We start from the raw sequence: 23292 nt of genomic DNA, 5'->3' as shown, positions 1-23292 counted from the left end.
GAGCTGCTCTGGTAACTGGGGGCTTGGGGGGCTGCAATTGTGATTTTCAGCTGAGCACAGGGAGGGGATTTTGGGGGGGTTGGTTTGGGGAGAAGTGTCTGGCAGGAAGGATGGGGGAGGAGAACAAAAAAAGGGTAAAAAAAAAAAGGGTGACAGCAGGTTCTGGAGGGGATTCCTTTCAGTGGGATGTGAAATCTGTGGGGTTTTATCTCACCTGAACATGGGGAATTCTCCTTTCTGCAGCAGCAGCACCTTGTCCTTTGCCCATCCATCACTGAGGGATTTCCCTCCAGGACACTCAGGGATGTGCAGCAGGAGGAGCTCCATTCCTGCAGGGTTTCACTGAGCTGAATCACTGCTGCTTCCAAAAAAAACCTCTACAGAGGTTCTTAATTTCATCTATCCCAGGTGCAGGCTGGGCTCAGGGAACTCCTCCATCCCAGCAGCAATTTAAAGTTCCCTGAGGAAGCAGCAATGTGACAGTGCCCATCCAGTCCCCTCCCTGTCCTGCTATTTTTAGGAATATTAAGCCTGTAATCAGCCTTTTTGGCCAGGCTCTATTTCTGTTTGTCCTGCTTAGTCAGGATTTTGCCTGAGCAGAGCTCATGGGAGGCAGAGGGGTGAGAGGAGTTCCCATCCCTCCTGATCCCAGAGCATCCCACAGCAGAGCTTGGGACACCTGCATCCTCCATCCTGCATCCTCCATCCTGCATCCTCCATCCTTGGAAACTTCACTGAATGTTTGTGGAGAGAAAATTCCCTCACTCACAGCTGCCTGTGGATGTAAACTTCATTCTTTGGCCTCCTCTGAGGAGCCTTTGGATTTTGCTGTCACTTCACTGTGACTTATCTCTGCACTGGAAAATTTTTTTTTTGCCTCCAGCTGCTGCTTCCCAAAATCTTGTCTCCCCCAAAATCCATGTTTGTGTTATTTGAGGCTGGAGTTTTATCCCAAAATGAGCAGAACTGGAGGCAGGGTGTCAGCACACATTGACCATGTTTGTTAGCTGAGCTTCTCCATGGGAAATGCAGAGTCAATTCCACATTTTTCCTCTTGTTCTGTGGTTTTGTGCTGATCTTTTTTTTTTTGGTTTTTTTTGTCACTAGGTTGGAGTTGTGGGTGAGGTTTGTCTTGTGTCAGTGACTGTATCAGGCTTGTTCATCTCCATGTGGACCAAACCAGATAAAATTGGTACAAATTCTGTGAGAAATGTTGAGATTTGGGCTGGGAGCCAGCTGGAAAAACCTCCCAGTGCATCTCAGGGCTTAAACTCTCAACAAATTCACACAGAGCTTCAAAACAGAAAAGACTTTTAGATCTTGGAAAATTCATTTTCCAAAGTGTCTTGGTACAGTCTGGCTGAGCTGCAAACTCCAAAATATTCAAACTATGGATATAAACCTTAATTTCTGTTGATCCCCCACCTTCCCCAACTTAAAACCAGTTTCCAGAGCACATTATTTGCTCTCTAATAATTAATAATTGCAGCCTGTTTTCTGGCTTGCTTTGAATTGTTTCATTTCCTGTGGTTCTGTGCATTTGTGGAAGGTCTGGCCAGCATTTCCTGGTGGATCAGGGCTCACAGAAACCTGGAATATCCTGAATTAGAAAAGGCTCATGAGGACCCTGAGCTCCAGCTCAGTTTCATCCTCAGCACACTTTGCCATCTCACAGTTTCTGTCCAACAAATAAACAAGTTGGGAGTGGTTTAAAAACCAGAATATTTACTAATATTTCATAGATAATTGCTTTAAATTCTGCATTTTTTTCCCTGCTATGGACATCAAGGATAATTCTGTCTCTCACTGTCACAGGTGCCTCCTCTAACCTTGCAGCCACTTAATTCCCTAAAACTCTGAATTAATTTCATCCCTTTTTCTCCATCAAGCTTTGAATTTTCTGCTTTAAAGTGTTTGGATTCAGAGGGGGCTGATACTTGGATTTGGCTCTGGAGCTGCTGAAATTCCATCAGGGGAATGGATTCCTGATAAAGCAGGACTGGATTGGATATTTGGGAAAAAAAATCCTCCCTGTAAGGATGCTGGGCCCTGGAATGGGCTTTGCAGAGAGGATGGAAATCAGAATAATCTGGAATATTCCAGACATCCAGGTTTTGAAAATGCTTCAAGGGATAAAAACAAAATGCACCAATTTTGCTTCTCCTCACATCTATTTTATCTCTTTAATACCAGATGTTGTCCAATATTTGAAATTATTCTGGCCAGGCCACAGAAAACCACATTTTTCCTGCCCATAAATTTTCAATTGTTACAAACACAGAATCCTCCAGCCAGGGACAGTTTTGCTGCTGTGTGAAAAAATCCCTCCCTGTGAGGGTGAGGATGGAATTCCCAGGGAAGTTGTGGTTGATCCATGCCTGGAATTCTTCCCAATATCATCCCCTGTGGCTTCCCACAGCAGCAAAGCTGCTCCTGGCTGGAGGATTCTGTGTTTGGTACAAAAATGAACATTTACTACAAAAAAAAAAAAAAAAAAAAAAAAAGTGTTTTTCTGTGCCATGTCCAGAATAATTTCATATATTGGACAACACTTTGTATTAAAGAAGATAAAATAGATGTTAGGAGAAAAACCAACTTGGGGAATTTTGTTTTTTATCCCTGGAAGCATTTTGAAAGCCTGGATGTCTGGAATAGCCTCTGACATTTTTTTCAGAGCTTTATTTTTGTCTGGACTTGCCTGAAGGTCCCCATGCCCTGTGGTATATTTAGCTGTACATGCTGCCATGACTTAGCAAAAAAAAAAAAAAAATCCCAATTCCAGCCTGTTTTCACTCAGCCTCTGCCATCTGAGCTTCAGATTTTGAAGGAAAACTGGAGAAAAATTAGGTCTGGTTCTTCCAGGGGAGGAGAATTCCAGAGCCAAGGTTCTCCATGGAGCCCATCCTGCCTGGGCCCTGTCATGATTTAAGTCCAAGGATTATTTTTAGCAAGACAAAAAAAAAAAAAACCAAAAAAAAACCAAACATTCCTTTAGATTAGTGCTGGTCAAAGGGAAACTCCTGCAGGAACCAGTCTGGGGATGGGATTTGTGCTGGGACTGAGGTGAGATTTTCCTGCTGAGGGATTTGATGGGCACAGTTCCCTGTGTTTAACCCTTGTTCTGCTCTGCTTTCCTTTTTGGAATTCTGCTCCTGCTCTCTGATTGCTCCTTTAATTTCTCTGATTTTGGTTTTTTTTTGGTGGGGGAAGGAGAGTCCTGATTCAAGGTCTGGGCAGTGGTGGGAAGGGTTTGGAGCTGCCTGTAGCTGGGGGAAAAGAAATAATCTCATTTTCCCATAAATAATTCCTCCTCTGTGGTTTCCTCCATCTCCTAATCAATCAACTAATCAATTTAATTAGAAAGTGCAGGTGCTGCTCTCCCAGCTTGGGAATATCTGTCCCCACCCACTGTGACTCCAGAGTCACCTGGAGATGGGAGGGAAGAGCTGGGAATGGCAAAACCTCATTTTAATTAGCAGCAAATTGGGCTGAGAGCTGCAAGTCTGAGAGTTCCCATTTCAGCACCATGCTCTGGTAAATTGGGATAATTGAAAAGCAAACTGGGATTTGGGGAGCACACTGAAATCCTGGGGTTTGGTGTTCCACAATTCCCAGTTTTCCATCACCTGCTGCAGCACTGAAAGGGTCATTTAGAGGCAGCACTTTGGATTTTCACACTGGATTTCATGTTAAATTGTGCTGGGATTGGATCCATGCTCAGGGACAGGATATTTGGGAAATGCTGGATCCATGCTCAGGAACAGGATATTTGGGAAATGCTGGATCCATGCTCAAGGACAGAATATTTGGGATATGATGGATCCATGCTCAGGGACAGGATATTTGGGATGGGATTGGATCCATGCTCAGGAACAGGATATTTGGGATATGATGGATCCATGCTCAGGGACAGGATATTTGGGATGGGATTGGATCCATGCTCAGGAACAGGATATTTGGGAAATGATGGATCCATGCTCAGGGACAGGATATTTGGGAAGTGATGGATCCATGCTCAGGGACAGGATATTTGGGATATGATGGATCCATGCTCAGGGACAGGATATTTGGGATGGGATTGGATCCATGCTCAGGGACAGGATATTTGGGATATGATGGATCCATGCTCAGGAACAGGATATTTGGGATATGATGGATCCATGCTCAGGAACAGGATATTTGGGATATGATGGATCCATGCTCAGGGACAGGATATTTGGGATGGGATTGGATCCATGCTCAGGAACAGGATATTTGGGAAATGCTGGATCCATGCTCAGGAACAGGATATTTGGAACATGCTGGATTTTCCCCATGGCAAGAAAATCCCAAATCTTAGAACTATTTTTATTTAGATTCTTCTCAAGATCCTTGTGAGGCTTTGCTCTCTGTTTTGAGATTGCTTGGAAAAGAGAAGTTTCTCTTGTTTTGGAGGGTCTGAGATGCTTTTCCCTGGTCCCAAACTCCATTCCAGGTGCATCAGGAATTGTCCATGGATTTGGGGGGATACAAGAACCAGCTCTGGCCTTGTTGCCTTGGAAGAGCTTTCCCAGCATTATCCTTCCTCAGGTTTAAAAATCCTGTTTGTCCCAGAGCTCCTGAGGGCTGGGAGAACATTCTGGGCTCTGTAAGATTTTGTTTTTCTGTTCACCAGCACTTTTTCCATCCCAGAAACCAGCCCTGCTGCAGCTCCCACCTCTGGGTGGAGATTTGGGCTGCTGGACCCCTGTTCCTCTCCCCTCCACCCAGACCTGATGCTTGGTGTGTGAAACCTCCCAGTTTTGCTGTGTCTGTGCCTTGGTGCACCCCAAAAAGTGCTGAGGGAGCCTCCCCAGTCAGAGCCAGCTCACAACACAGATGATTATCATTTATTTCACTGCTGCAAATCTCAGCTGATGTTCAACCTCTCAATCCACAGAGCATCCCCCTTCCTGTCTGAAGATATTTTAATGCTCCATCCAGCTGCAAAACTGCAGCACAAAGTCAGGAATTGACTGATCCAAATATCTGGAAACAACCTTGTAAACCACTCACTTCTTCCCTGGGGTAGAGCTGGCTTTGTTCCTTTTTCTTATGGCTAAACTGTGGCATTTTTTTTTTTTTGTTTGCTTGTTTTTGCAGATGTTCTCAAACAATGATGAAGCTGCCATCAACAAAAAACTGCCCAAAGAGCTGCTGCTTCGGTGAGTCCTCCCTGGACACCGGTGGGTTGGTGTTTGCATCCAGGATTTTGCTGCTCTGCTCCCAAATTATGAGCTTGGATGAGGTCACTCATAAAGCCAGACCCAAACAGAGGCAGGGCAAAGGTCTGTGTGTCAGCAGTTTGTGCTAAATGGGGTGAAGTTTTTGGGGTTTTAAATGATTTGTCTGTTTGGTGGATGGAGGAATTTTTGAATCCTTAATGAGAGTGAGGATTTTCTCATTAATCCTCCTGGTGAGGATGAGCTGATGTGGAAAACAGGATTTTGCTTCTCTGAGGGGTTGAGTTTAAAGCAAAAGTGAATCCCTGTGCTCCAATTACACTCCAGTGGACTTTGTGCTGTCCCTTGTCAATAAGAGCCAGATGTTCAACTCCTGGCAGGATGGCAAAACCAAACTTTGGGGATTGTCAGGGTTCAAAAGTCCTGTAAGGTCTCTGTGGATAATTCTGCCCTTTCCTGCTGCCCCTGTGGGGGGGGTTATCCCTCATTTTGGGCTCTGGAAGCAGAGCTGAGTTTGTCAGTGCTTTGAGCTCAGAAATGGGGAAAGCAGAGGCAGGTGGAAGCTTGAATTATTAACAGCAACAACGTTGTTACACTGCAGGAAACTGGTTCTGTCAGCACTTGGTGACAGTGAAATCTGGGGAGGGGAGTGTGAGCCAGGGAAGTGCTGCTGGAATGAAAGGAGCAGGGAAAAGGGATGAGGATCTCTCATTTTCAGTGCCCTGCCTCCTCTGGTTCCATTTCTTTTATTCCAGTGTTCCTCCCAGTGTGTGCCTGTTAGAGCCCTCCCTGCTGCCAGGGTGGATATTTGGGATTGGGACACAGGAAATGATTGTCCAGGGGTGTGGAGATCCCTGTGTGAAACCAGAATCCAGGATCTGGGAGTGAGGGGCACCTGTGGGAGGAGCAGGATGGAGTCACAACCTTCACAGGAGGAGTTGGCACAGGAATTTGCAGCTGCTTTGTTTGTCCTGAGCCATGGCTGGGATATGAGATGGCAAAAAATTGTCTTTCTGGATTTTTCTGAGATGGTTTTTCTGATGGGAGCAGATGCAGGTAGGTGGGGCAGGGAGTGTGTGTGGATCTGGGAATGTGGGGAACAGAGTAGGGAGAGAAAAGGGGGATGGAATGTAAATGTGATTTTGCCTGGATTTCAGGGGAAGGAGCAGTGTGAGGGCATCAGGCTCCCCAGGAGCAGGGGCAGGGTGAGGTTTCTAAGAGATGGAACTGGAATGATCCTGAGTGCAGCCAGGGGCTGAGGTTTGGCCCCTTGCTGTGTGTGTGAAGGTACAGCACCTCCAGAGGCTGCTGCTCTGCTCCTTCACACCCTCCTCCTCTTTATTTTGCCCAAGTGCAGCTTTCACTCCACGCCCAGGGCACCCCAAAGCTGTGTGAGAGTGCCTGGAGCAGGGACAGGACTTCACAGAGCAGTGCCCAAACACACCAGCCTTTGTCCTGCACACAGTGCCACCCATTTACAGGAGATTCCCACAGAAAACCTATCCAGGCCTCTCTCTCAAAGGCTGCACTGTCAATGCACAGTCATTAATTTTTGCAGTATGCTAACAGTGAATTCCAGCTCTCCAAATCATTGCTTATGAGCTTTAAACATTTATCAACTCCTGATTTCCCCTCATGCTGAGCAGTTCCCTGCTCTGCAGCAGGTTGGGATGATCAAGGACAGCAGGACACAGATTCCCACAGGTGTCCTGGTGGAATTCCCTGCTCCATGCAGGACCTTCCCTCCTTCCTGCCACAAATCCTTCTCCAGTTGTCCAGCAGCATTCATGGAATGGTTTGGCTTGGGACAGGCTTCAAAGGCCATCCAGTGCCACCCTTGCCATGGCAGGGACACCTCCCACTGTCCCAGGCTGCTCCAATCCATGTCCTGGCACTGCTCCAGCTTTGTCCCCTGCCACCTGAGAGCCAGGAGGGGACACTTATGGAGCTGCTGTCCCTTCACACACACACACAGAGAGCAATCAGCCAAAGCAGCAAAAAGCAGAATTCCCTCCCCTGCCTCTCCTCCTGGGGCAGGGTCTGCCTTGGTGACTCCCAGTGGTGAATCCCTGGTGGCTCCAGCTGTGCCTGTGTCCCCAGAGGTGCAGCCTGTCCCCATTTCCCTGTATTCCCCAAGCCACCCCCAGCCCCAAACCTGCATTTCCCCTGCCAGAGGGGGGTCTCTGCTGCCCTCCTGAACAGGGTGGCACTGCCAGTGTGATGTGGGGCTGCTGCTTGGCCTGGAGCAGCACAGGCTGCAGGAATTCAGAGTTCACACAGAGAATTCAGTTCTTGCACAGAGTTCAGTGCAGAATTCAGTTCATGCACAGAGTTCACACAGAGAATTCAGTTCTTGCACAGAGTTCAGTGCAGAATTCAGTTCATGCACAGAGTTCACACAGAGAATTCAGTTCTTGCACAGAGTTCAGTGCAGAACTCAGCTGTCCCTGCAGCTCAGGCAGTTTGCAGCTCTCTCCTGGCCTGAGCAGCTTTGACTCTGTGCTCTGCTCATGCAGCCCCTGCCTGTGGCTAAAAGCAGCAACTCTCCTCAATACCAACTCTTAGCTTGTTAAGAAAATCCTATATAAGGTGCAAACTCAGACCACCATTCTTTAACCTATTAGAATTCCAGTTTCTTAGCACACCAGGTTATGTGTAGAACTATGTATACAATCTATCTTGTTCTGTCTGGAAAATGTCAGCAATATTCTTACTAGAGCTCTATTATGTCTAAGTCCTGTCTATAATTGTGGACCTGGAGCCTCCACTGAAGATATCAGTATGTTTCAACCTTCACTAAAACTCTGCTACTCTGGCATTTGAAACCTTTAACTTACTGAAAGCATTAGAGCTCACCCTAAAATTGCTGACTTATTCTACTTAAATATCCACTTTATGTGTGAGTGGCTTCATGTGCTTCAGTCCACCCAAAAGCTTTAATTCAATGCCTGCACTCTGATTTCTCTCTGAAGGATTCAGAGAGACCCCTGACTCACTGACTGCAGCCCATGCCCATGTGCTGCTTACCCTGGGCAGCTGGAGCTGTGCCCAGCTGAGCTGAGCTGGCAGCAGAGCTGTGCTGTCAGGGCTGAGCTGGAACTGAGCTGGGATGTGTCCTGGATTGGAGGACAGGTGTCTGCCAATAAAGGCAGGAGTTTCTCTTTGAAATGCAGAATGTAAACCCCCTTCCTCCAAATTATTATAATTTTGAAATTAAGGGGCTCTCAGGCAAAGATAAGGGAATTAGGAATAACAGTTAAAATTAAAATAGAAATGCAGAATTACAAAGAACAATCTCAGCCCTGCCAGAGTCAGAATCCAAGCTGGCACAGTCAGTCAGTCAGGGTGGTGGCACAGTCCCATTCCATGGTGCTGCATCCTCCTGCAGGGGCAGATGTGGCTCAGCTGGAGCAGTGCTCCTGGAGAAGGGGCAGTTTCCTCTGAAGCTCCAGGGATGATGTGGAAGGGTCTGGATTTCCTCTGGAATCCAGTGGGAAAGGTGCTCTGCTGTTCCAAATCTCAGTTTTTATCTGGGCAGGAAATGTTTGGCTCCTCCCCTGGCTGGAGCATCTCCCAGTGGGATGATGGAATTTTATCAGCCATGCCCTGGGACTCAGTGGCCATGAACAGGAGATATCTCCTGGAAGGAGGATGGGCTGTGGGAAGATAAAGATGATTGCCCAGCTGGTTTAAAGATGGCCCATTAGCAGATAATGTGTGCCAGGAGATAAAGATCACTGCCACACCCAGTTTTAAACAATGGCCCATTAACAGGAGATATCCCCACAGAGATCAGAATCACTGCCACACCCAGTTTTAAACAATGGCCCATTAACAGGAGATATCCCCACAGAGATCAGAATCACTGCCACACCCAGTTTTAAACAATGGCCCATTAACAGGTGATATCTCCTGGATGAAGGATGGGTTCTGGATAGATAAAGATCACTGCCACACCTGGTATTTTCACACCTGACCCATTAACAGGAGATATCCCCACAGAGATAAGAATCACTGTTTCACCTGGTTTAATACCTGACCCATGAACAGGAGATATCTCCTGGAGGGAGGATGGGCTGTGGGAAGATAAAGATGATTGCCCAGCTGGTTTAAAGCTGGCCCATTAGCAGATAATGTGTGCCAGGAGATAAAGATCACTGCCACACCTGGTTTAACAGATGTTGAATTCACATTTCTGAGCACATCACCCCAGCACAGGATGGTGGGAGGGTCACTGGCAGAAATGGGTGTGGATAATTTTAGAAGGTTGGAGATTTAAGCTCCTCACTGCTGGAGCCTGCAGCATGCAGGGATTTCATGAGAGTCCTGACCCTAATCTAATTAGGGCAGCAGTGGGAAAGTGAGGAGTCCTAGAAACCCCTGAGTGGATTAAGAGGTTGAAACCTGAAAATTGCTCACAGTGACTGTGTTGTACCCAAATTGTGCAGAGCTGAGCTGTTCAGACAAAATCATCCAGGCAGGGAATCCCTTTGCAGTGAGACAATTTAATCTGCTGCAATTCCAGTTTAATTCTTGTTTGGGAAGCTCAGTCTGCCTTCAGCTGTGATCACTGTTTGATGATAAAGTTAATTTTGTGGATTATTTCCTGCACTGTTGACTCTGAAGAATAAAAAGATTGATGTAAAAGAGTTCATCAGGCAGCTGTGAGCAGGACAGGGATCCTGTTTGGGTGGAAAAATAAATGTTCCCAGCACGGTGCTTTGGGACCTGTTAATGCAGAATTGGGCAAAATCATTCAAGGATTTGATCAACCTTCTACTGCTGCTTTTTTTGTGAGGTTTGGGGTATTTTAGTGTTGTCCAGCAGTTCCTTGGAGAGGGCAAATTCCATCCTCGGGGCTGCAGGGGAATTCTCAGGCAGGACTTTCCCTGGATCCAGCTCTGAATGATGAAAATCCACAACCAAGGAGTGCCTGCTGTGAAAAAAATCCTTTTTTTTTTTTTTGCAGCCTGATTCTGCTGAATTATTAACTCAGGGTCTTGGAGAAGTACAGGAGGAGCTGAGGGAATTTTGGTAAAGTCTCTGGAGCTCCTCAGAGCTGAGATCTCTGTGCTGGGGAGGGATGGGTGAGGGTTTGGCCAGGGTGAATCCCTGTGGTGTGTGGGCAGGCTGGGAAGGGAGGAGCAGGAAGTGGATTTATAATTTATAATTTATTCCAGATCCCCCAGCCCTGATAGAGGGATGAGGTTGTCATTAACAATCTGGGATTCCTATGGAACAGGGAATTTTAATGAAAATACAGAAAACTTTCTTGCAGAATTGGATGTTTTATTTAGTCCTATGACAAGAATTTAACATTAAGAATTTCCCCCATTTCCTCTCATTCCCAGGCTTTGCTGGTATTGTTGTGCATGGACATGGTGCTGAATAAACCCTTGAACACAAAAAAAAAAAACAAACCTGGGGTTCAGGGTGAGCCTTGTGTGTAGGCAGGGAGGATGGAACTGCTGTGAAATGCAGAATTTGGGGTTCCAGCCAGAGTTAAAGAGCACTGGGCTCTTCTCCAGAGCTTTTCCCCAGCACATCACTGTCACATTTATCTCCTGATAAGATCAGAAGTGCCTTGAGCTCCTTGGATTTTAACATTTTAACTCTTTGGATCTGTGAGTATCTGTGAGTGCATGAGCCCAGGCTGTTCATCCTGATTTACCTGAGTGCTGCTGTGTGATATCATCAGAGTTCTGATCAATAATCTGCATTCTGATTAATAATCTGATTAATTATCTGCAGGAACACCCTTTCCCCCCCAGTACTGCTGTTTCTGAGGGGTTTTTTTTCCATCCCTGCTTCTCAGGCTGCTTGTGGCTGACAACATTTTCCTTCAAGCTGAAAATAGAAAATTAAAATATTAAAGCATCTTTTGGTGGAACTCTTGTATTATCTGTACAAAAAATCCAGTTTTATAATTGTTCCCAAAGGGAACAAGACCTTGATGTCCTCCCACCCTCTGCTTGACCTTGTCTTGTTTTGGGACAAAATTGTTTGAATAACCATAAACCATAAAATGACATTGAAATTTGTAATCCCATTGAAATTTGTAATTCCATTGAAATTTGTAATCCCATTGAAATTTGTAATCACATTGAATTTTGTAGTCCCATTGAATTTTATACAATTCCATGGATTGGGGGGGTGGCACTGCCTAATTTTGGGATTTGGCAATGAGGTGTTACACTGCCCATTTTGGGATTTGGTAATGGGGTGTGCACTGCCTAATTTTGGGATTTGGCAATGAGGTGTTGCACTGCCCATTTTGGGATTTGGCAATGAGGTGCTGCACTGCCCATTTTGGGATCTGGCAGTGGGGTGTGGCACTTCCTATTTTTGGGATTTGCTAGTTCAGGTGTGGCTCTGCCCATTTTGGGATTTGCCAGTCAAGTATTACTCTGCCCATTTTGGGATTTGCCAGTTCAGGTCTTGCTCTGCCCATTTTGGGATTTGCCAGTCAAGTATTACTCTGCCCATTTTGGGATCTGGCAGTGAGGTGTGGCTCTGCCCATTTTGGGATTTGGTAATGGGGATGACACTGCTCATTTTTGGGATTTGGCAGTCAGGTGTTCCTCTGCCCATTTTGGGATTTGCCAGTTCAGGTGTTGCTCTGCCCATTTTGGGATTTGCCAGTTCAGGTGTTGCTCTGCCCATTTTGGGATTTGGCAGTTCAGGTGTTGCTCTGCCCATTTTGGGATTTGGCAGTTCAGGTGTTGCTCTGCCCATTTTGGGATCTGGTAATGGGTCTTGCTCTGCCCATTTTGGGATCTGGTAATGGGTCTTGCTCTGCCCATTTTGGGGTCTGGCAGTGAGTTGTGGCTCTGCCCATTTTGGGATTTGGTAATGGGGATGACATTGCTCATTTTTGGGATTTGGCAGTCAGGTGTTGCTCTGCCCATTTTGGGATCCGGCAGTTGGGTGTTGCTCTGCCCATTTTGGGATCTGGTAATGGGTCTTGCTCTGCCCATTTTGGGGTCTGGTAATTGGTCTTGCTCTGCCCATTTTGGGGTCTGGTAATTGGTCTTGCTCTGCCCATTTTGAGGTCTGGTAATTGGTCTTGCTCTGCCCATTTTGGGGTCTGGTAATTGGTCTTGCTCTGCCCATTTTGGGGTCTGGTAATGGGTCTTGCTCTGCCCATTTTGGGGTCTGGCAGTGTGGGGTGTTGGTCTCCTCCTGTGCAGCTCAGGGCCAGCCCCATCCCTGTCCTGGCTCTGAGGCTCCCCAGGGTCCCTTGGGGTGAGCTCAGGTCCTCTCCAAGGTGTGACCTTTCATTCCATGCCCATGTTTTGTTTCCATTTGGGACCTGCTGCCTCTGCACTTCCTTTCACACTTCAATCACAAAGAACTTTTGCTGTCCCAGTCTTTTTTTTTATTTTTTTTTCCCCTCTTTGTTTTCCACATCCCTTTGTTTGAAATGTCAATAACCAATAAGGTATCTCTCATTTCTCTTCCAGAATTTTCTCTTTCCTGGATGTGGTCACTCTGTGTCGTTGTGCTCAAGTTTCCAGGGTAAGAACTTTTCTCCTTGCTGGAGGATTTTAGCAGGGGGTTGGATTTGGGTTGTGTTTATTTATTTATTGTCCCCTGGAAGTCCTGGAAAATTCCCATAGCAGCACTCCAGGGGAATTCCAAACTGGAATTGCATTTTCCAATATCCCAGGTACAAAGGGAAGGGGGGTTGATATTTTGCCCAGAACTCTCCCCTCATTCAGAGAGCTCACCCTGCTGAAATCCCAACAAACCCTGTGGATTTTGGTGGAAATTCAGGAATTTTGATTCACAAAGATGCTGCACAATCAATGAAAATTCATTGGAAATCAAGTGAAGGGTTGTTCTTACCCTTTGTTGCCTTCAATTAATGAAACCCAACTGGGAATATTTGCTTGGCACAATTCCTCCAGCTGCACTGGAAGGTTGAACTGGAGCTGCCACATTAGTTCAGGTGCTTTTTCCTGCCACTGTCTGGTGACAGCAAAGGTGGGGTGGTGACCCAGGGGAGGTGTTGGTGTGTTCACCATCCTGGCTGGGGGACACCTATCAGTCCTGCCTCCAAACCTCTGATTTAATTACTCTAAACACATTGGAATTAAAAAATAAATATTGCTTAAACATCATTAATTTCATTAATAAATCCCCTGTGTGGTGTGTGGGCTTTAGAGTTGTCACCTGGTTGTGCAGGGAAAAGCTCCCAGGTGAAATTCAGAGAGTGGGAGCAGCTCTACCCTGCACAGACCCAAACCACAGGCATCACTATAGAATTATTCTAAACACATTAAATTAAATTTAAAAAAAATTTAAAGTTGCTTAAACATCATTAATAGCATTAATAAATCCCCTGTGTGGTATCTGGGCATTACAGTTGTCACCTGGTTGTGCAGGGAAAAGTTCCCAGGTGAAATTCAGGGGTTGGGAGCAGCCAGGGCAGCTCTACCCTGCACAGACTCAAACCTCAGGCATCACTGATTGAATTATTCTAAAAACACTGGAATTTTAAAGAAAAGGATGCTTAAACATCATTAATTGCATTAATAAATCCCCTGTGTGGTGTGTGGGCATTACATTTGTCACCTGGCTGTGTAGGGAAAATCTCCCAGGTGAAATTCAGGGGGTGGGAGCAGCTCTGCCCTGCACAGACCCATCAGTCCTGCCTAAAAACCTCAACCACCACTTTAATTACTCTAAAAACACAGAATTTTTTTAAAAAAGGATGCTTAAACATCATTTAATTGCATTAATAAATCCCCTGTGTGGTGTCTGGGCATTACAGTTGTCACCAGAATAATCCAGGAAAAGCTCCCAGGTGAAATTCAGGGGGTGGGAGCAGCTCTACCCTGCACAGACCTCAGGCATCACTACTGAATTATTCTAAACACATTAAAATAAAATAAATAAATAAAAAAATTAAAAATTTGCTTAAGGTTGCTCAGGGTTCTGTGCCAGTGTCAGGGTGTTCTCCTGGTCTGGCTGTTGGCACAGGGAGCTCAGCACAATGACCCCAAAAATCACTCAGTGCTCACTTGTGGTATCTCTGTGCACTGGGATTTGGGGTGGGAAATCCCCCTGGGTTTATCCCAATCCCCCTGGGTTTATCCCTGGCTCCTGGTTATTATTATGGGTTATGACAAAACCCATTGTTTACCTTGACATAAATGAAATTTTAAATCCAGCTGGCTGAGGGCACCAACTCTGAGTTTCTGCTTCTCCTTTGGAGCAGGAGCCACCTGAAATTCTGGTGATTTCCATAAAAATCAAACCCTTATTGGTGCTGCAGGTTCCTCACCTGTGCCCAGGTGTCCTCTGGGGAGGAAATTCCAGCCAGGAAAGTGAAAATTTCAGAGCTCCAGGCACCCTCCCAAGGGAGGAAAAGCATCTTCCCTGCCCAGACCCAGTCCAAACTAAGCCACCACTGATTTAATTACTCTAAACACATTGAAATTAAAAAAAAAAAAAAAAAAATTTGTTTAAACATCCTTTGTGACCTTGCAAAAACTACTGTAATTTCAAATGTTATCACACTGGGAATGCATGGGGTGAAAGATCTTGAAGAGTAAAATTCACATGAATTTGTAATTCAGGAAATTGTGAGATCCCTGATTTTCCCTGATTTATTAGTTTTGACATCTTTGCTTACTTTTACTTTTCTTATATCCCAAGAACAACATTGGAATTGTTAAAAAAAAATATTGCTTAAACATCATGAAATTGCATTTTAAAATTACCCTGTGTGGTTTTTCACCAGAATAACCCAGGTTGTGCAGGAAAAAGCTCCCAGCTGAAATCCAGGCGGGGTGGGAGCAGCTTTTCCCTCCCTGGGAGATTTGGAAATTTGAATTTTGAATTCTGAGAGACCCTGCCCATCTCTCCCTCCTACCTGGAATTACCTGTTGCTCTCACCTAGGACAGAATATTATTTTCTCAAAGGAACAAACTGTGCCTAAATCCTCACTGACTTTTTTTTTTTTTTTTCATATTAACCACACATTTAAATTTTTATTTTTTTTCCGATAAAGGCATGGAATGTTCTGGCCCTGGATGGCAGTAACTGGCAGAGAATTGACCTGTTTGATTTCCAGAGGGATATTGAGGTATAATTAAATGACACACAAACCCTATTTTTTTTTTTTCTTGTTAAAATGTAATTACAGCCTAAAATGAATTAATACTCCCAGTGTAACCCTTTCTACCTTCCCTGGAGACTGAAATCATTAATTTCAGTTCTTCAGCTTCAGGGAGTCTTTGAAACTCTTGCCAATCCATTCAGCTTATGAAATCTTATTTATTAAATTTTTAAATGTAGCAAATATTTATTATATTTATATCTGTGTTTATATTTATATCTGTATTTATATTTATATCTGTATTTATATTTCTATTTTTATATATGTGCTTCTATTTATATTTATATTTGTATTTATATTTATATCTATATTTGTGTTTATATTTATATTTATATTAGTGTTTATATTAATGTTTATATTTATATTTATATTTATATTTATATTTATATTTATATTTATATTTATATTTATATTTATATTTATATTTATATTTCTTAAAGGACTCAAACAAACACATATTTATAATAAAAGCCCCTCCCATAATTACCTTATGGTAATTAGCTTGAATAGCTATTAAGCACTGATTGACTAATTAAATCTGGGATTATTTTCATGGGAAGGGCCTAAAAGGAGGAAGTAAAATGACTCTTCCTCACTCTGAACCCAACCTTTCTATCAACGACAATACAAATTACTTCTGGGTCTAACCCAATTTTATTTTTCTTTATATATCTCACTAATTTTCACCTTTTCCCATTCGAACCCCAACAAATCACTTCCTTCAACTCCACCTACCTCCCTCCTCCCTCCTCCATCACCCTTCCCAGGCAGACCCATGCTGATTTTGGCTCAGGGTGCTGCTGCTGTGGGTGCATTTTTGGGGCTCTCAGTGCCGTGTGTCTCCCCAGGGCCGAGTGGTGGAGAACATCTCCAAGAGGTGCGGGGGGTTCCTGCGCAAGCTGAGCCTGCGCGGCTGCCAGGGCGTGGGGGACAACGCCTTGAGGTACAGCTGCCTGTGCTGCTGTGGCTCCTGGGGTCTGGGGGTGCTGCTGCAGCTCCTGGGGTCTGGGGGTGCTGCTGTGGTTCCTGGGGTGTGGGGGTGCTGCAGCTCCTGGGGTGTGGGGGTGCTGCTGTGGTTCCTGGGGTGTGGGGGTGCTGCTGTGGCTCCTGGGCTCTGGGGTTGGTGCTGTGGATCCTGGGCTCTGGGGGTGCTGCAGCTCCTGGGGTGTGGGGGTGCTGCAGCTCCTGGGGTCTGGGGGTGCTGCTGCAGCTCCTGGGGTGTGGGGGTGCTGCAGCTCCTGGACTCTGGGGGTGCTGCTGTGGCTCCTGGGGTGTGGGGGTGCTGCTGTGGTTCCTGGGGTGTGGGGGTGCTGCAGCTCCTGGGCTCTGGGGGTGCTGCTGTGGTTCCTGGGGTCTGGGGGTGCTGTGGCTCCTGGGGTGTGGGGGTGCTGTGGCTCCTGGGCTCTGGGGGTGCTGCAGCTCCTGGGGTCTGGGGGTGCTGCAGCTCCTGGGGTCTGGGGGTGCTGCTGTGGCTCCTGGGGTGTGGGGGTGCTGCTGTGGCTCCTGGGGTGTGGGGGTGCTGCTGTGGCTCCTGGGCTCTGGGGGTGCTGCTGCAGCTCCTGGGCTCTGGGGGTGCTGCTGCAGCTGCTGGGGTCTGGGGGTGCTGCTGTGGCTCCTGGGGTGTGGGGGTGCTGCTGTGGCTCCTGGGGTCTGGGGGTGCTGCGGCTCCTGGGGTGTGGGGGTGGTGGTATGGCTCCTGGGGTCTGGGGGTGCTGCTGCAGCTCCTGGGGTCTGGGGGTGCTGCAGCTGCTGGGGTCTGGGGGTGCTGCTGTGGCTCCTGGGGTGTGGGGGTGCTGCTGTGGCTCCTGGGGTGTGGGGTTGGTGCTGCAGCTCCTGGGGTCTGGGGTTTGCTGCTGCTCCTGGGGTCTGGGGGTGCTGCTGCTCCTGGGGTCTGGGGGTGCTGCTGCAGCTCCTGGGGTCTGGGGTTGGTGCTGCAGCTCCTGGGGTCTGGGGGTGCTGCAGCTGCTGGGGTCTGGGGGTGCTGCTGCAGCTCCTGGGGTGTGGGGGTGCTGCTGTGGCTCCTGGGGTCTGGGGGTGCTGCTGTGGCTCCTGGGGTGTGGGGTTGGTGCTGTGGCTCCTGGGCTCTGGGGTTGGTGTCTGCTATGGGCTCTGGAAATGTAGGATTGTGTCTGTTATAGCTCCTGGGGTCTGGGGTTGGTGTTATGGCTCCTGGGATGTGGGATTTGTGTTTGTTATAGCTCCTGGAAATGTGGGATTTGTGTCTGTTATAGCTCCTGGGATGTGGGGTTTGTGTTTGTTGTAGCTCCTGGGATGTGGCGTTTGTGTTTGTTATAGCTCCTGGGTTCTGGGATTGTGTCTGTTATAGCTCCTGAAAACCCAAAATTTATCCCGGTTTGAACTCCTGGAAATACAGGATTGGTGTCTGCTATGGGCTCTGGAAATGTGGGATTGGTGTTTGTTATAGCTCCTGGAAATCCAAAATTTATCCTGGTTTGAACTCCTGGAAATGCAGGATTTGTATCTATTATAGCTCCTGGAAATCCAGGACTTATCTCTGTTACCAGCCCTGAAAATCCAGGAATTTTCTCTGTTATAACTCCTGAAAATACAGGATTTGTATCCATTATGGTTCCTGGAAATCCATAATTTATCCCAGTTTAAACCTGAAAATCCAGGATTTGTATCCATTATAGCTCCTGGAAATGCAGGATTTGTGTCTGTTATGGGCTCTGGAAATGTGGAGTTTATCTCTGATATCATCCCTGAAAATCCGGGAATTATCTCTGTTATAACTCCTGGAAATCCAGGATTTGTATCCATTATGGCTCCTGGAAATCCAGGATTTATATCCATTATAACTCCTGGAAATCCAGGATTTGTATCCATTATGGCTCCTGGAAATACAGGATTTATATCCATTATAACTCCTGGAAATCCAGGATTTGTGTCCATTATGGCTCCTGGAAATACAGGATTTATATCCATTATAACTCCTGGAAATCCAGGATTTGTGTCCATTATGGCTCCTGAAAATCCAGGATTTATATCCATTATAACTCCTGGAAATCCAGGATTTGTGTCCATTATGGCTCCTGGAAATACAGGATTTATATCCATTATAACTCCTGAAAATCCAGGATTTGTATCCATTATGGCTCCTGAAAATCCAGGAATTATCTCTGTAATCACCCCTGAAAATCCAGGATTTATATCCATTATGGCTCCTGCAAATCCAAAATTTATCCCAGTTTAAACTGCTGCAAATCCAGGATTTATCCCCATTAAAACTCCTGCAAATCCAGAATTTATATCCATTATAACTCCTGCAAATCCAGAATTTATATCCATTATAACCCCTATAAATCCAGAATTTATCCCCATTATAACTCCTATAAATCCAGAATTTATCCCCATTTTAAAATCCTGCAATTTCTTATTTCCTTCTTAATTTTCCCTATTTCCTTCTTTAATCTCTTTGAAATTGGAGATTCCTTAAAACCTTTATTCTGCCAGATTTTAAACCCCCTTGAATTCCATTTTTTGGACAAATCCAATTTATTTTTATTTTTATTTTTTCTCCAGGACCTTTGCCCAGAACTGCAGAAACATTGAAGTGTTGAACCTCAATGGCTGCACCAAGATCACAGACACGTGAGTAAAACACCCAAAAAACCCCAAAATTACAAACAGGTTTGGGGTTTTTCCATGCTAAACAATCCAATAAATAATTATTTATTATAAAAAATGATTTATTATAAAAATATTTATTATAAAATAATATGCTTATTATAGATTATTAATTAATGTATTTATTATTTGTTGTAAAAATTAAATTATTATTTAGACTTTTGGCTCAATAACCAGATTTTTGTGACTCTCAGTGCAGCAATAACTATCCAAGCAAAAATATTTCCTGGAATTATGAAGAAGGAAGAAAAATAAAGAGAACACCCAAAAAATTCCATTTTGTCCCATATCTATTTCTATATCCCATATTTTATATTCTTTATTTTCCCATACCTATATTACTATAATCTGTATTACTATAATCTATATTTTATAATCCATATTTTATCATCTGTATTTTATATTCTATATTTAATATTCTACATTTTATAATCTATATTTTATATTCTATATTCTGTACTCTACCTTTTATATTCTATTTTTTATATTCTGTCTTTTCTATTCTATCTCTTATATTATCTGTTAAATTTTCTATTTTATATTCTAGATTGTCCCATACCTATTTCTATATTGTTCCATACCTATATTACTATATTCTGTATTATTTTATATTCTATATTTTATATTCTGTATTCTTTTATATTCTACATTACTATATTTTATCTTCTATATTCTTTCTTCTGTATTTTATCTTCTTTTATATTCCATATTGTCCCTATATTACTATAGTCTATATTCTTTTATATTTTATATTCTGTATTCTACCTTTTATATTCAACATTACTACATTTTATCTTCTATATTCTGTTTTCTATATTTTATATTTTTTATATTCTATATTCCATATTGTCCCTATATTACTATATTCCATTTGAATTCTAAAAACCCCAAATTCCACACCCTTCACCATGTAAAATCACACATTTTATTTAATTACACCCCAGTGATTTTAACTCAAAATTTAAATTCCCTCCATGTAAAATCACACATTTTATTTAATTACACCCCAGTGATTTTAACTCAAAATTTAAATTCCCTCCATGTAAAATCACACATTTAACTTCACCCCAGTGATTTTAATTCCAATTTTAAATTCCCTCCATGTAAAATCACACATTTTATTTATCACCCCAGTGATTTTAACTCAAAATTTAAATTCTCTCCATGTAAAATCACACATTTTATTTATCACCCCAGTGATTTTAACTCAAAATTTAAATTCCTTCCATGTAAAATCACACATTTAACTTCACCCAGTGCTTTTAACTCAAAATTTAAATTCCCTCCATGTAAAATCACACATTTTATTTAATTACACCCCAGTGATTTTAACTCCAAATTTAAATTCTCTCCATGTAAAATCACACATTTTATTTAACTACACCCCAGTGATTTTAACTGGAAATTTAAATTCCCTCCATATAAAATCACACATTTAACTTCACCCAGTGCTTTTAACTCAGATTTTAAATTCCCTCCATGTAAAATCACACATTTTATTTATCACCCCAGTGATTTTAACTCAGATTTTAAATTTTCTCCCCCTGTGTGTGGCAGCACCTGCACCAGCCTCAGCAAGTTCTGCTCCAAACTCAGGCACCTGGACCTGGCCTCCTGCACCTCCATCACCAACCTGTCCCTGAAGGCACTCAGGTGAGGGCTGGCATGTGCTGGAATTTTGGAATTCTTGGAATTGGAAAAGATCCTCCCTCTGGAGCTGGGTGTGTCCCAGAAATGAGAATATCAAAATTCTGGAATGATTCAGGGATGTTCCAATGAATTTTAGATTTATTGAAATTGGGAAAGATTCTCCTGATCCTCCCTCTGGAGCTGGGTGTGTCCCAGGAATGAGAATATCAAAATTCTGGAATGATTCAGGGATGTTCATGAAATTTTAGAATTATTGGAATTGGAAAAGATCCTCCCTCTGGAGCTGGGTGTGTCCTAGAAATTGGAATATCAGAATTCTGGATTAATGCAGGGATGTTCCAATGAATTTTAGAATTATTGAAATTGGGAAAGATCCTCCTGATCCTCCCTCTGGAGCTGGGTGTCCTAGAAATGGGAATATCAAAATTTTGGATTAATGCAGGGATGTTCCATTGAATTTTAGAATTATTGAAATTGGGAAAGATCCTCCTGATCCTCCCCCTGGAGCTGGGTGTCCTAGAAATGGGAATATCAGAATTCTGGATTAATGCAGGGATTTTCCAGTGAATTTTAGAATTATTGAAATTGGGAAAGAGCCTCCTGATCCTCCCCCTGGAGTTGGGTGTGTCCCAGAAATGGGAATATCAAAATTTTGGATTAATGCAGGGATGTTCCAATGAATTTTAGAATTATTAAAGTTGGAAAAGATCCTCCAGAGAATCCCCCTGGAGCTGGGTGTGCCCTGTGGGTCCCAGGAATTGATTAATTCAGGGGTTTTCTAATGAATTTTAGAATTATTGGAATTGGAAAAGATACTCCCTCTGGAGCTGGGTGTGTCCCAGAAATGAGAGTATCAAAATTCTGGAATGATTCAGGGATGTTCTAATGAATTTTAGAATTATTGAAATTGGGAAAGATCCTCCTGATCCTCCCCCTGGAGTTGGGTGTGTCCCAGAAATGAGAGTATCAAAATTCTGGAATGATTCAGGGATGTTCCATTGAATTTTAGAATTATTGAAATTGGGAAAGATCCTCCCTCTGGAGCTGGGTGTGTCCTAGAAATTGGAATATCAGAATTCTGGATTAATGCAGGGATGTTCCAATGAATTTTAGAATTATTGAAATTGGGAAACATCCTCCTGATCCTCCCTCTGGAGCTGGGTGTCCTAGAAATGGGAATATCAAAATTTTGGATTAATGCAGGGATGTTCCATTGAATTTTAGAATTATTGAAATTGGGAAAGATCCTCCTGATCCTCCCCCTGGAGCTGGGTGTCCTAGAAATGGGAATATCAAAATTTTGGATTAATGCAGGGATTTTCCAGTGAATTTTAGAATTATTGAAATTGGGAAAGAGCCTCCTGATTCTCCCCCTGGAGTTGGGTGTGTCCCAGAAATGGGAATATCAAAATTTTGGATTAATGCAGGGATGTTCCAATGAATTTTAGAATTATTAAAGTTGGAAAAGATCCTCCAGAGAATCCCCCTGGAGCTGGGTGTGCCCTGTGGGTCCCAGGAATTGATTAATTCAGGGGTTTTCTAATGAATTTTAGAATTATTGGAATTGGAAAAGATCTTCCCTCTGGAGCTGGGTGTGCCCTGTGGGTCCCAGCCATGGGAATATCAAAATTCTGGCTCAGATCAGGGATTTTTTCATGGAATTTTAGAATTATTAAGGCTGGAAAAGATCCCTCTGATCCTCCCCCTGGAGCTGGGTGTAGCCCAGCCATGGGAATATCAAAATTCTGGATTAATGCAGGGATGTTCCAATGAATTTTAGAATTGTTGAAATTGCAAAAGATCCTCCTGATCCTCCCCTGGAGCTGGGTGTGTCCCAGGAATGAGAATATCAAAATTCTGGCTCAAAGTAAAGATTTTCCAATGAATTTTAGAATTATTTAGGTTGGAAAAGATCTTTCAGAGCCTCCCCTGGATCTGGGTGTCCCCTGTGTGTCCCAGCCATGGGAATATCAAAATTCTGGCTCAGAACAGGGATTTTCCATGGAATTTTGGAATTATTAAGGCTGGAAAAAATCCTCCTGATCCTCCCCTGGATCTGGGTGTCCCTGTGTGTCCCAGCCATGGGAATATCCCAATCTGGGGTCGTGCAGGGGTTGTCCTGCCCCCCCTGAGCATCCCCTGTGTGCCCAGCGAGGGATGCCCGCTGCTGGAACAGCTCATCATCTCCTGGTGTGACCAAGTGACCAAGGATGGCATCCAGGCTCTGGTCAGGGGCTGTGGGGGGCTCAGGGCCCTGTCCCTCAAGGGCTGCACCCAGGTAGGGGTCTGGGAAAGGGGGGTGGGCATGGCTGGGGGGTCCTGGGGAGTCCTAGGTGTGGCTGGGGGGTCCTGGGTGTTCCAGGCATGGCTGGGGGGTTCTGGGCACATCTGGGCATGGCTGGGGGGTCCTGGGGAGTCCTAGGTGTGGCTGGGGGGTCCTGGGTGTTCCAGGCATGGCTGGGGGGTTCTGGGCACATCTGGGCATGGCTGGGGGGTCCTGGGGAGTCCTAGGTGTGGCTAGGGGGTCCTGGGGTGTTCCAGGCATGGCTGGGGGGTTCTGGGGAGTCCTGGGCACATCTGGGGTGTTCTGGGCACATCTGGGGGGTCCTGGAGGGTTTTGGGCATGGCTGGGGGGTCCTGGAGGGTCCTGGGCACAGCTGGGGGGT

At 44.6% G+C, this 23292-nt stretch overlaps 1 protein-coding gene across 3 annotated transcripts in view; it reads left to right on the top strand.

Annotated features, from left to right (window-relative positions):
* The window catches only part of FBXL20 (F-box and leucine rich repeat protein 20), a 60100-nt gene that overhangs the window by 6730 nt on the left and 30078 nt on the right, over positions 1 to 23292 (top strand). For all 3 annotated transcript variants that reach the window (XM_079327585.1, XM_079327586.1, XM_079327584.1), the window contains exons 2-8: positions 5122 to 5183; positions 12665 to 12719; positions 15221 to 15295; positions 16177 to 16271; positions 18872 to 18940; positions 20534 to 20629; positions 22778 to 22904. In XM_079327585.1, the coding sequence (XP_079183711.1) occupies positions 5122 to 5183; positions 12665 to 12719; positions 15221 to 15295; positions 16177 to 16271; positions 18872 to 18940; positions 20534 to 20629; positions 22778 to 22904 (579 nt within the window). The remainder of the gene's footprint in view (positions 1 to 5121; positions 5184 to 12664; positions 12720 to 15220; positions 15296 to 16176; positions 16272 to 18871; positions 18941 to 20533; positions 20630 to 22777; positions 22905 to 23292) is intronic.

This window comes from Erithacus rubecula, assembly GCF_903797595.1.
Source record: "Erithacus rubecula genome assembly, chromosome: 27".
Classification (NCBI taxonomy): domain Eukaryota; kingdom Metazoa; phylum Chordata; class Aves; order Passeriformes; family Muscicapidae; genus Erithacus; species Erithacus rubecula.
The sequence above is the reverse complement of the archived record's forward strand: the minus strand, read 5'-3'. Positions and strand labels throughout refer to the sequence as shown.